This window comes from Cebus imitator, unplaced genomic scaffold (genome assembly GCF_001604975.1).
Source record: "Cebus imitator isolate Cc_AM_T3 unplaced genomic scaffold, Cebus_imitator-1.0 Scaffold268, whole genome shotgun sequence".
Classification (NCBI taxonomy): Eukaryota; Metazoa; Chordata; class Mammalia; order Primates; family Cebidae; genus Cebus; species Cebus imitator.
The window spans coordinates 2,826,479-2,839,244 of NW_016107583.1; the positions used below are offsets into that span (position 1 = coordinate 2,826,479).

Consider the following 12,766-nt stretch of genomic DNA (forward strand, 5'->3'; position numbering starts at 1 on the left):
AAAAAAAAAAAAAAAAAAAAAAAAAAGGTGGCATTTTATTTCATATTGAAGTCTTTAGCCTATTATTTACCCCTAAAATAAACATTCATTTGAGACATACACTTATGGATAAAACAAAACTTCATATACTTTATTATGTGGTAGTCACTGAAATACCTTGCATTTCATTGCTTTTTTGAAACCAAATTTTTTCTTAAATTGTTCATGTAATTGAGCATCTGTCAGTGGAAGTCTTTTCAGTCTCAGATTGTTCACTATTTCATTTATGGCTCCCCACCACTGTGTCTTATATATTTGCTGATAGAAAGTTTCAAGTTCAAAATAGATCACATAGTACCTATAAAAAATAAAGAAAAAAAGATATTTCTCTACCTTTGAAGTGATTTGCTACTTTTTTTTCTGTGCTGGCAAACTTCATTTATTCTGTAACAATTAAATATAAAATGGTAGTTTAAATTGTACTCAATTGTAAGTATATTAATAACATGATTATCAACTGTTATTAATCAAGTCTTTATATAAAAATGTCTTCATATTGTATTGACTCTGTCCTTTTCATGTCAGTGATCTGGGGCAATGTCTAAAAGTTCCTCAAAGGCCTAACTCTGGGTGAAGTTCTAGGTCATCTAACTGTCTGCTTACCCACCTCTTATTCTTTTAAGCTAATTACATCTATATTTGGTTTCTCAAGAGTTCACCTTGAATGTGATCTGGAATGATGCTTTGGGTAATGGCTCCTTGTCTTTTACTCACTGCAGCAGTGAACTAGAGAAACCCCCCTCCTACCAGGTCCCTGGAACACAGTTGGGGCTTGAAACAGCCCTGATCCCTATCACTCTGGAATGGAAAATTGATAAAATTTTGAGTTACTCTGTACCCTAGGTTTGCTTATCATCACAGGTGAGGGAAAATGGCAACCTTCCTCCCCTGCCCGCCGTGAAGTACCTTTCCCAAGTCTGGGTTTCAGCAGTGAATACTTCAGCTGCTGAACTACCTCTGACAGTGGGAGGCCTCTTAATATTGCCAGGGTTTCTCCTCCAAATGCAACTATTTATTGCTGTAAATACAGTATTCTTTTTTTCTGGAAACAGGGTCTTACTCTGTTGCCAAGGCTGGAGTGCAGTGGTGCAATTGCAGCTCACTGCAGCTTCCACTTCTCAGGCTCAAGTGATCCTCCCACCTCAGCTTCCTGAGTAGCTGTGACTACAGGTGTGTGCCACCATGCCTGGCTAACTTTTACATTTTTTTGTAGAGATAGGGTCTTAAAGCCAGGCATAATCCCAGCACTTTGGGAGGCCAAGGTGAGCAGACCACTTGAGGTCAGGAGTTTGAGACCAGCCTAGCCAACATGGCAAAACCTCTTCTCTACTAAAAATATAAAAATTAGCCAGGCATGGTGGTACATGCTTGTAATCCCAGCTACTGAGGAGGCTGAGGCAGGAGAATCACTTGAACCCAGGAGGTGGAGGTTGCAGTGAGCTAAGATTGTGGCACTGCACTCCAGCCTGGGTGACAGAGCAAGATTCTGTCAAAACAAACAAACAAATAAACAAAGATAGAGTCTTCACTATGTTGCCCAGTCTGGTCTCAAATTCCTAGGCTCCGTCAGCCTATCCAAGCAATCCTCCCACCTCAGCCTCCTGAAGTGCTGGGATTACCGGCATAAGCCACTGCAACTGGCCCAAATACAGTATTCTTGATAGTGGTAACTCCTCCTATGGCTCTTTACTGCTGCTCAGGGATGATCAGTTTTCCTAAAAGAGCTAAAAATTTGTTCCATTACACTAATATTTTGAGAAAGAAGTTAGTGATTATGCTAAGGAAACTGTGCACAGTAGCTAAGGAAGAATCACTGGGTCTCATGAGTCAGTTACAGGACGGTCACAGGGAAATGCCGTTATAAATTAGTCAGAGGCTAATAGTCTTCCTTGATCTGTACTTCAATTCCAATTTTCTGAATATAAGGGACCTCAGTGCCTGGATAGAGGTATGTCTGAGGTCCTGTTCACATTTCTCTGAGGGTGTTATTCTTCCCATACATCATCCTCTTCCCCTAAAAGGAAACTAGACCACGAGAATATAAACTAAAGGCTGTCTGGACCCACAGCTTGCAGGTATAGTACCAGATCAGGTGGTGGGGCTTGTCACTTGTTCATAGGTCCCAGCTTGCAGAGGTGCCATGGTCATCAGTGGGGACTTGCCTAGCTTATTAGATTCTAGCCTCCAAAATCAAGGAGCAGGTGTTCGGTATCTTACTTAGATTTGAAAGTTTTGAACAGTCTGACTCACAGTGGTGATAGGCTCTAGGACTTTAAGGAGCTGTTTTGATCAGACCTGGATGCTTGATTGGTACTACATGACTAAACTGAATTTTTAGAAGAAAACAGCTCATGGGGCTTATTGGGCTTTATGTGCCCAGACAGGAAAGGAGGAAATTGAAGATATTCCATGGTAGCTGAGAATGCTGATCTGCTGACATATGAGATTCAAAAAAAAAAAAAATTGTGTGTGGATTGGGTTGTAGAAGGAACTGAAAGTTCTCTAGTGATTGGTAGAGAAGCCAGAAAAGTTCTGCTTATAACTCTACCTGTGGTTTTTACTTTTACTCCATGCTGTCTGGGTCTGGGATACAGGCTTATTTTAGATTTCAAAACCAGCAAATTCGTATGTATCAGCCTACCATTCACCAACGCTGATGACCAAATGCTGTGCATTAGTTCAAACTAGAAAAACAATTCCACTATGATATGACTGATCTCTTACAGTGCAATGGTAGTGGGTTTTTTTTTTTGTTTGTTTGTTTGTTTTGTTTTTTTTGAGACGGAGTTTCGCTCTTGTTGCCCAGGCTGGAGTGCAATGGCGCAATCTCGGCTCACCGCAACCTCCGCCTCCTGGGTTCAGGCAATTCTCCTGCCTCAGCCTCCTGAGTAGCTGGGATTACAGGCATGCGCCACCATGCCCAGCTGATTTTTTGTATTTTTAGTAGAGACGGGGTTTCACCATGTTGACCAGGATGGTCTCGATCTCTTGACCTCGTGATCCACCCGCCTCGGCCTCCCAAAGTGCTGGGATTACAGGCATGAGCCACAGCGCCCGGCCAATGGTAGTGTTTTTATAGCAACCATACTCATTCACCCGCAACAGCCTCTCACCAAGTACAGCTTCTGTCCCAGCTGCTTCCCTGAATTCCCAGGATCACTGGTGCCCCGGAAGCCTGATAGAACTTGAAGAATAAAGGTTTATTGAAAAGTGACTCAAGGAAACTATTTAGTTTGGCAGGGATTATATGTGGAGTATGTGAACAGGTGCTGGGACTCTGGGCAAGAGATTCTTCCTCCAGGGAGTACACATCACCTGTCCATTCCAGAGGCATGAGATCTGCTACTTGGTTCCCTTCAAAATCATGGAGGTCATTAGCCACATAGTCTTTGACTTCAGCTTGAATATGATATGTGTATCCTGAGAGTAATTCAGTAGAAAGATTAACCCTTTCCTCCTTTATCCCACTACCCTCTCTGCCTTATTTCTCTTATTCTTCTCACTCACATGCATCTTGAAAGAAATTCATAGTCTTTTCTTTACTTTTTTATGACTTATAACTCCACTGTACTTAACACTTCAACTTACTGAAAATAGACTCCTTTAGCCAACACTCCTTTAACCAACCAGCTATGATTTAGCAAATCATAGCTAAATTTAGAGGGCTCTCTCCAAGATTAAAATGACTTGGCCCTTTTCCGTGTTGCATTTGATGCTTTTTACTATTTCTATATTCTGAAATTTGGCTTTCATACTCTCTTTTTATTATTATTTAAGAGATGGGGTCTTGCTATGGTGCCCAGGCTAGAGTGCAACAGCTATTCATAGCACATTGCAGACTTGAACTCTTGGCCTCAAGTGATCCTCCCACCTCAGCCTTATGCTATCATATGCTCTTCTTCCTCCTCTACCTGTATCATTCCCTCTCAGTCTCCTTTGCTCTCTCTCCTCTACTTCTCCCTACACTCTTTATAAGTTACTATTCTCCAAAGTTTCAGACTTGGTCCTATCCTCTCAACTGCTTGCATGCCTTAAAAACAAACAAATGGGCCAGGTGCAATGGCTCATGCCTGTAATCCCGACACTTTGGGAGGCCAAGGCGGGCGGATCACCTGAGATGAGGAGTTCAAAACCAGCCTGACCAATATGGTGAAACCGTCTCTACTGAAAATACAAAATTAGCCGGGCATGGTGGTACGTGCCTGTAATCTCAGCTACTTGGAAGGCTGAGGCAGGAGAATTGCTTGAACCCAGGAAGCGGAGGTTGTGGTGAGCCAAGATCGTGCCACTGTACTCCAGCCTGGGTGACAGAGTGAGACTCCATCTCAAAAAAAAAACAAACAAAAAATGAACCAACAAGCAAAACTTCCTTATTTGTTTTTAAATCTTTGCCTCTAATTAAATGTTTCTTCTGAGTTCTACTTCTCATATTTCCAAATATCAGTGTCTGAGATTTAAAAATCTAAGAACACAACACGTAAAAGACAAAAAATGCTGGGATTTGATCCCCATCTCTATCCCTATTTAACCACTATGTTAATTATAAGAACTAATTACAAGATCTTAAGGACTGTTACATGGACTGTATCAAATACATCTAGTAACTATAACATTTAATACTTTATTGAGTCAATCTGTCATTTATGGTAGTTATTATTCTGGAATTACCACTGTAAACATTTAAATTAACCTTTGCATTTTGTCATTTTCTTTGTTCTCTACAAACTTTCAACAAATTGTAGCTAGTGTCAGTAATTAGCGAAAACTCCTTACCTTTTTCCATAAAATTCCATGACTGGTATTGAGTAATAGTCTTTGTATCCTGAATCTTCTATAAATGTATTAGCAGCACAATCTCGTATCTTTTCTAAATTTTTCTAAAATATGAGTTAGGTTACTAAAGACATATCTTTAAACACATCTAAACAATTATAAGAATTATTTGTATGAAATGGTATATATGTAAATAACAAATTTTAAATTTACTATTCCAGAAGACTCTGATAGCAGCGGCATGTATCTAATCCTTACTTTGAGAATGAGAAAAAAATACGAAAGGGAAGACATAGAGTATACAGAAGGTGGAAAAGAAATAACAATTGAAATGTAGAATGTTTACACTAAATTCCAGGTGAAGAATTACTGTTCTAAAACTTTAGAGGATCTCTGTTCTAATCCTGATTCTTTGAGAAAAAATGGAAGAATGAGTGTCTAGGGATTTCTACCACACTCTGTGGTTACCTATTCTAGGGCAAATATGGTCCATTAGAAATCTGTAAATTCTGTAAGGATGATAGATGTACCTAGCTTATTTATAATTTTATCTCAGATATCCAACACAGTACATCACATATAACTGTACTTAATTCATTTATGTTAAAATAATATATGAAACAGTTAGTGAATTGTGAGAATAGTCATTTGGAGAGCTGTCTAGTGCCTGTACCAACAGAGGCTATTTTTGATTGGAGAACAGGATAAAAGAGTTGTGAAATGATAAACCATCTAAGGAATGATCATTTAAACCTGAAAATCTTCCAAAGCATTTTCAATTGAAGGGGTGCTGATATCAAATTCAATTCCTCCATGAACATGAAAATATTGATTCTCTTTGTAGTGAAAATTCTGGCATTTAAAATTTCTTCCATAAATAAATGGAGGCAATTCTCGCTCTGTCTTGACCTTGTCATCTGCAGAAATGAAAACAAGCTTTTATTTAAAAAGTGAACAGCACATAAACAATCATATTTTAAGAGATCTAATTTCTCATTCATGTAAACAAAGAAAATTCCAGATGAAATTAAAATCTTAGCAATTATAGTCCATAAAATTATTTATGCTGTTAATGTATATAAATATGTTAACATTAAAATATATTTTGGGCTATGCACAGTGGCTGATGCCTGTAATCCCAGCATTTTGAGAGGCCAAGGGGGGCAGATTGCTTGAGCCCAGGAGTTCAAGACCAGTCTGGGCAACATGGTGAAACCCTGTCTCTACTAAAAATACAAAAACCAGCTGGGTGTGATGGTGTATGCCTGTAATCCCAGCTACCTGGGGGGCTGAGGTGGCAGGATTGCTTGAGCCCAGGAGGTCAAAGCTGCAGTGAGCTGAGATCATGCCACTGCACTCCAGCCAGGGTGACAGAGTGACACCCTGTCTCATATATATAAATATACGAGACATTTGGGCATTTTCTGCAGTTTTATTGTAAAGCCATTTCAAAAGTATGCTCAAAATATTGTTCTAATTATTGATTTCTTGTAAGTGAGCTCAAGATTAACATCTTACTCCAAGTATAAGAAAGGATTAGAAACTCTATGCCTAAGATAATCTTTGGTTAAATAAACAAAAGCTTATCTTAGCTAGTTTAGTTAAAAGGAGACATTATAAAGAAATAGATGGGTATATCTCATATACAAAAATAAACAACCCATATTTCTAGAAAGTAATGAAATTATACAGATAACTTATTTTTAAAAGTTATTTTCTCTGCTAGGCACAGTGGCTCACACCTATACTCCCAGCACTTTGGGAGGCTGAGGTGGGCAGATCACCTGAGGTCAGGAGTTTGAGATCAGCCTGGCCAACATAGCAAAACCTGTCTCTACTAAAAATTGAAAACTTAGTTGGGTATGGTGGCGGATGCCTGTAATCCCAGCTACTCAGTAGGCTGAGACAGAAGAATCACTTGAACCTGGGAAGCAGAGGTTGCAGTGAGCCGATATCATGCCACTGCACTCCAGCCTGTGTGACAGAGCAAGACTCCATCTCAAAAAAAAAAAAAAAAAAAATCTCAAATTCCAGCAAAGATTAGGTTTTTCAATATGTTGACTGGTTAGCAGAATATGGTTTCATCAACACAAGGTACATAATGCATTTTAGGAAATAAAAGTAAAGTACAAAAAGTAATATACACTACACATCCTGATCTCAACACCTAGAATTAACTATTTAACATTAGTCATATTTGCTTCCCATAGTTTAAGTAATAAGATATTGCAGATAGAGGTAACCTTCTCTTTAAGCAAGTCCCTCCCACTTCTATACATGCTCCCCACCACCCAAAAGCCACGCACTGTCATGATTCCATTTCTAATAGTTCACAGATAATTTATATCTTCAGCACCTGAATTCTCATGGTACCAATTTTCACTAAAGGATTTGCAAAATTTCTGCTGAAAATTTGCCATCTGAAGAAAAAGCCCGTTATAATAAACTACATGCCTGGACAGCAATGAAAGTGTATAAATTGTATGCTAATCTGGATAGGATGAAGAGTTTATACTGAAGTGCCATCAAATTGCATTAATCATGGCCCTGCTTCAACTCTCTATTCTATTACATTGCTCTATTTGTTTATTACAGTGCCAATACTGCCTTCATTTAATTACTGTAGTTTTAATATGTTTCATTTCAATTTAATTCCACATTCATTACTGTAGTTTTAATATAGAGCAGCAAAGGGTCATTAATGGTCTTTCAGAAATCAATTACCCTTTGCTGCTCTATATTAACTTTAGAGTAAGTGTGTAAACTTCAGTGAAAAATATGATCAGGATTTTGAATAGAAGTACACTGAATTTATAGAGTAATTTGAATGAGATATGATATACTCACAGTGTTGTCCCATTATGAACATGGCATATTTCCCTATTCATACAGAACTTATTTTAACCTATTTTGAAACTTTCAGTAGCCCTTATACAAATATATATAAAGTACTATGTACAGACACTGAGTGTTTTAAATTACATTAGATACATTAAATTTTATGTTCTCTTTCTAACAGGTTATAGCTAGGTTACTCCCTGTACTCATACACCAGAAACAAAATTGTATTTAAACATATATCTAATATATACCTATATTTTATACTTGATTTTTGGTGATACTCTTACCTGAAAAAGGCTGAAGCAGACTATTTAAATATGGAACTTTCATTTTCTTCTTTAAACTCAATAGAAATGGAATCAGAAAACTTATTAACTTTAGGTATCCTATCCCTCTTCTGGTATCTTTTTTCTTCTCAAAGTGTTTTTGAATAATCTTTTTTTGAAGATATAACCTTTGCTGTAGTCTCTGGTAGGTACAAATATCAAGATAATCTTGATTATATTTTATAGCATTAGTAAGCCAATAGTCTGTTTCAAATATAAAGACATTTTCATACTGCTGAACTTGTGTGGTACTGAATGTTAACTTTAGCATAATATTTTCAGCATATTTCATAAATACAGCTGTTTCTTCAGGGCTACTGGGATCATATGTTGGATCTTCATTCATGTCTTCATCATAGATTCCATTAAAGTCTGGATCCTTTGTAATATCAGTCAAACCTTTACAATAAAAAAGAAAAATTTTAGATCATGAAAATTTCATATTCGGCATCTGGATAAATATGAAAGACCGAGCACAGGATTTTATCATGAAATCCTACTAACATGACAGTAAAGGAAAAATTAGATGCTGTAAACCAAATACAAAATTTTAAGCACCCCCCCAAAACTGACTGAACAAACCTGTTTGGCCAAGGGGACAGACCCCAGAGAAACCTTAAAAACTGAGTTCTTTGCCATCATGGGATGGAAGGTCAGACATGCCTCATTATACCCCTTTCCTTTTGTGGTTTAGACACAACCAACTGACCAGCATTAATGTTAAAATACAGATCATAAGACTGACAGAATGAACTCTTTATGACAATAAGATACCAAATTATAAACAAAACCTAGGGCCATGCCAGGCAAGGGTGAAGTCACAAACCCCTATACTTAAAGAGTAAACTAGGTTCTAACTGCCACAGGTTTTTCTTTTTTCTCTAACTGTCCTCAAGAAAAGCAATTTTAAAAGAATTATAGCTAATTCCCCAACAGATACTAAGTAATTGACCTCCCTGTCCCCCAAGCCATAACTAGAGCTTTGATTGGAAAAGAGACTGATTTTAATAACTCTCTCCTTATAAGACCACTGACCATAATGTGGTTCTGGCCTGTTTACAGAAGCTGTAAACAGTGGATGCCTTCAAGTCCCTGCTTCATCTTCTGACATATAATAAGGGCCTAATTGTAATGCATTTAAATGTTAAGTCTCCACCCCAAAGTAAACATGAATATGTAATAAGCATGTCTGTTCAATATGCATGTTAGAACCCACTTCATGAATGTTCATAGCTCTTCCTATAACTTGTTGCATATGTATACTTGGCCAAACAGTTCATCTTAAATTCCTGTCTTGCTCCTCCCTTCCTTGAAGTGCCTGTCAGAATGGCCAGTTTGAAGACTGTAATCCTTTATAAGAAATATACAGATTCATTGCAATCTGTCTCAAAATAGCAGTCACCATTCTTCACAGAAATAGAAAAAAAATCCTAAAATATATATGAAACCACAAAAGATCCAGAATAGCCAGTCATCCTCAACAAAAAGAACAAAACTGGAGGAATAATATTACCTGACTTCAAATTATACTACAGAGCGATAATCACCAAAACTGCATGGTACTGGCATAAAAACAGACACATAGACCAAAGGAACAGAATAGAGAACTTAGAAACAAATCCATACTTATAGAGTGAACTCATTTTCAACAAAAGTGCCAAGAACATTTGCTAGGGAAAGGACAGTTTTCTCAATAAATGGCACTGGGAAAACTGGATATCCATATATGGAAGAATAAAACTAGCCCCTATTTCTCACCATATACAAACATCAAATAAAAATGGATTAAATACTTCAATCTAAGACCTCAAGCTATGAAAATGCTAAAAAAAAATTAGAGAAACTTTCCAGGATATCAGCCTGGACAAAGATTTCTTGAGTAATATCTCACAAGCACAGTTTGCAACCAAAGCAAAAATGGACAAATGGGATCTCATCAACTTAAACAGCTTCTATATAACAAAGGTAACAATCAACAAAGTAAAGAGATAACCCACAGAATGGGAGAAAATATTTGAAAACTGTCTATCCAACAAGGGCTTAATAACCAGACTATATAAGGAGCTCAAACAATTCTACAAGAAAAAAAAATCTAATCTGATTAAAAAATGGACAAAAGAGCTCAATAGACATTTCTCAAAAGGAGACATACAAATGCCAAACAGGCATATGAAAAAGTGTTCAACATATCCGATCATCAGAGAAATGCAAATCAAAACTATAATAAGATGTCATTTCACCCCAGTTAAAATGGCCTTTATCCAAAAGACAGGCAAAAATGAATGCTGGTGAGGATGTGGAGAAAAGGGAACCCTAGTGCACTGTTGGTAGGAATGTAAACTAGTGCAGTCATTATAGAGAGCAATTTGGAGGTTTCTCAAAAAAACTAAAAATATAGTTACCATATGATACAGCAATCCCACTGCTGGGTATAAATCCAAAAGAAAGGAAATCAGAATATCAAAGGGATAGCTGCACTCCCGTGTTTGTTGCAGCACTGTTCTTAATAACCAAGATTTGGAAGCAACCTAAGTGTCCATCAATAGATGAATGGATAAAGAAAATGTGGTACATATACACAATGGGGTACTATTCAGCCATGAGATCCTGTCATTTGCAACAACTTGGATGAAACTGGAGGACATTATGTTAACTGAAATAAGCCACACATAGACAAACTTTGCATGTTCTCACTTATTTGTTGGAGCTAAAAATTAACACAATTGACCTCATAGAAATAGAGATGGTTACCAGAAGCTGGGAAAGGTGGCAGGGAATGGTGGGGTGGGAGGAGAGTGGGGATAATTAATGGTTACAAAAATATAGATAGATAGAATGAATAAGATCTAGTATTTGACCTCAACAAGGTGACTACAGTCAACAATAATTTATTGTACATTTAAAAAACTAAAAGAGTATAATTCGATTGTTTGTAACACAAAGAAAGGATAAATGTTTGAGGTAATGGATACTCCATTTACCCTGATGTGATTATTAGGCATTGTATGCCTGTGTCAAAATATGTCATAAAAATATATATACCTAAAATATATATATATACCCACAAAAATTAAAAATAATTCAAAAAATAGTCTCCTTTCCAAATCTGTAAATCTCATGATTCTTAAGTTAGCAATGCCAGTAAAACTGGGTAAGATGAAAGCAGACAGATGAGTAGGTTACTAAGGAGAATGAAGAAAGAGAAAACATAAGTCCCACCTTTGATCGAAGAAAACATGGAACAAGAAGAAAATGTGATTTTTCTTTAAGTAGGGAATCAGCTTCTTACTTGAGCCAAAAGCATAGTTTGTGTTTTTTCAGGCCAGTATTAGAAATTTCTTTCTTTCTTTCTCTCTCTCTCTCTCTTTTTTTTTTTTTTTTTTTTTGCCAATGAGAAGATAGGCATATGCAATGAATAAAGAACCTGCCAGCTAAGTAATAATCATTTAATAAATAAGAATTAAAACTTTGTGATTATGATTGTGATATAAGAAAAAAAGAATTAAAACTTGATCTTACTCTATTAAAAAATGACAAATTTCGCATGCTACATTTTCTTGCCATTTACAAAGAAATTGAGGACTTTCTTGTTGTCAAATGGTCTTTTAAAAATAGTTCTATCTACAATGTTGCCCTTAATATAGACTTGAGAAAACTGCTTGGAGTCATAAGACATGCCTGTAGAATATGTGGCATTTGTTTGTAATATAAATGCTTTTAAGTATAAATAATAGGTCAAGGTATCTTTTTCCTTTTTTCTTCTTCAAATCTTTTTTTAATAGCCCAAAATACTCCTGGGTTTTTTAAAATGGCCACTACAATTCATTTCCTTTCTGCAAAATTGGTAGATAAATTATAAAGTAATGAAAGGGACTCTGGCAATTTAAAGAAGTCTAAAAAGCCAGAGGGATTGTTGATGGCACTAAAACTTCATTGCTTGGGATATCTGGGAGCCAACAAAAACCACAAGAAGCCTTAGAAATTGAAAACATTATGTGGAGGCTGTGAAGGACTGGTCATAGCGTAAGAATTTTTTTTAAAGAAAAAGTGTAGTGAGACCCCTAGGTCATCTTCCCCAGATAGCACAGCCCCTCTCCTCTTCTTCACTAAAAGGGTACAAAGCACAGCTGAGGGTTGGGAGGAGCAGCTGTGCTGAAAATTAGTTAAATGAGAGTCTGAGTGCTGAACTGAGAGATCCACAACTCCTTCTCCTCCTTTGGCCCCAGACTCATGGCCTTCCCTCCAAGCAGGAGACTGGAGGAAACAGACCTGCAGATATAACATCTGGGGGACAGGCTTCCCAGTGGAAAGTCAGGGCTTCCTCCTCATCACTCTACACTGAGGTCTACCAGTGTTCCTATCTCACTCCCAAATGAAAACAAGCAGCAAGGGTCACCTGGCGGGTGAGGAGAGCCTCTCAGATGAAAGAGAGACACAGGAATTACTGAGCTGGGAGCAGGGAGGGGGAGCCTAAAGGAAAGCGAAGTAGGCTTAAAGCAATGAGTTCTAACAAAAGGAGGAAGATAAAGGTATCAAAAGAGACATCTCTAAGGAAAAAATGGAACTTGATATCACACTTTTTATTGAGAAGAGTTCAATATTTCCCTTCAAAAGACTGTATAACTGAACTAATAATAAGTACATGGAAAACTTAGCTACTTAAAAAAAAAAAAAAAAAACATTTAAATAAAAAAAAATAAAGTTCCTTGAATCAAGTACCAGAAGTAAAGAATAACAATAATAAAGTTATTAAAGAAAGGAAATGTCCCATCTTGGACAACATAGTG

The 12,766-nt window shown here is 37.0% G+C and overlaps 1 protein-coding gene across 1 annotated transcript in view; it reads right to left on the minus strand.

Annotated features, from left to right (window-relative positions):
- ANKAR (ankyrin and armadillo repeat containing) overlaps positions 1-12,766 on the minus strand; it is a 66,029-nt gene that overhangs the window by 43,705 nt on the left and 9,558 nt on the right. Inside the window, exons 3-6 of the mRNA XM_017500736.2 lie at positions 7,941-8,378; positions 5,566-5,729; positions 4,813-4,916; positions 157-337 (exon numbers count right to left, since the gene is read on the minus strand). Of these exons, the coding sequence (XP_017356225.1) occupies positions 157-337; positions 4,813-4,916; positions 5,566-5,729; positions 7,941-8,378 (887 nt within the window). The remainder of the gene's footprint in view (positions 1-156; positions 338-4,812; positions 4,917-5,565; positions 5,730-7,940; positions 8,379-12,766) is intronic.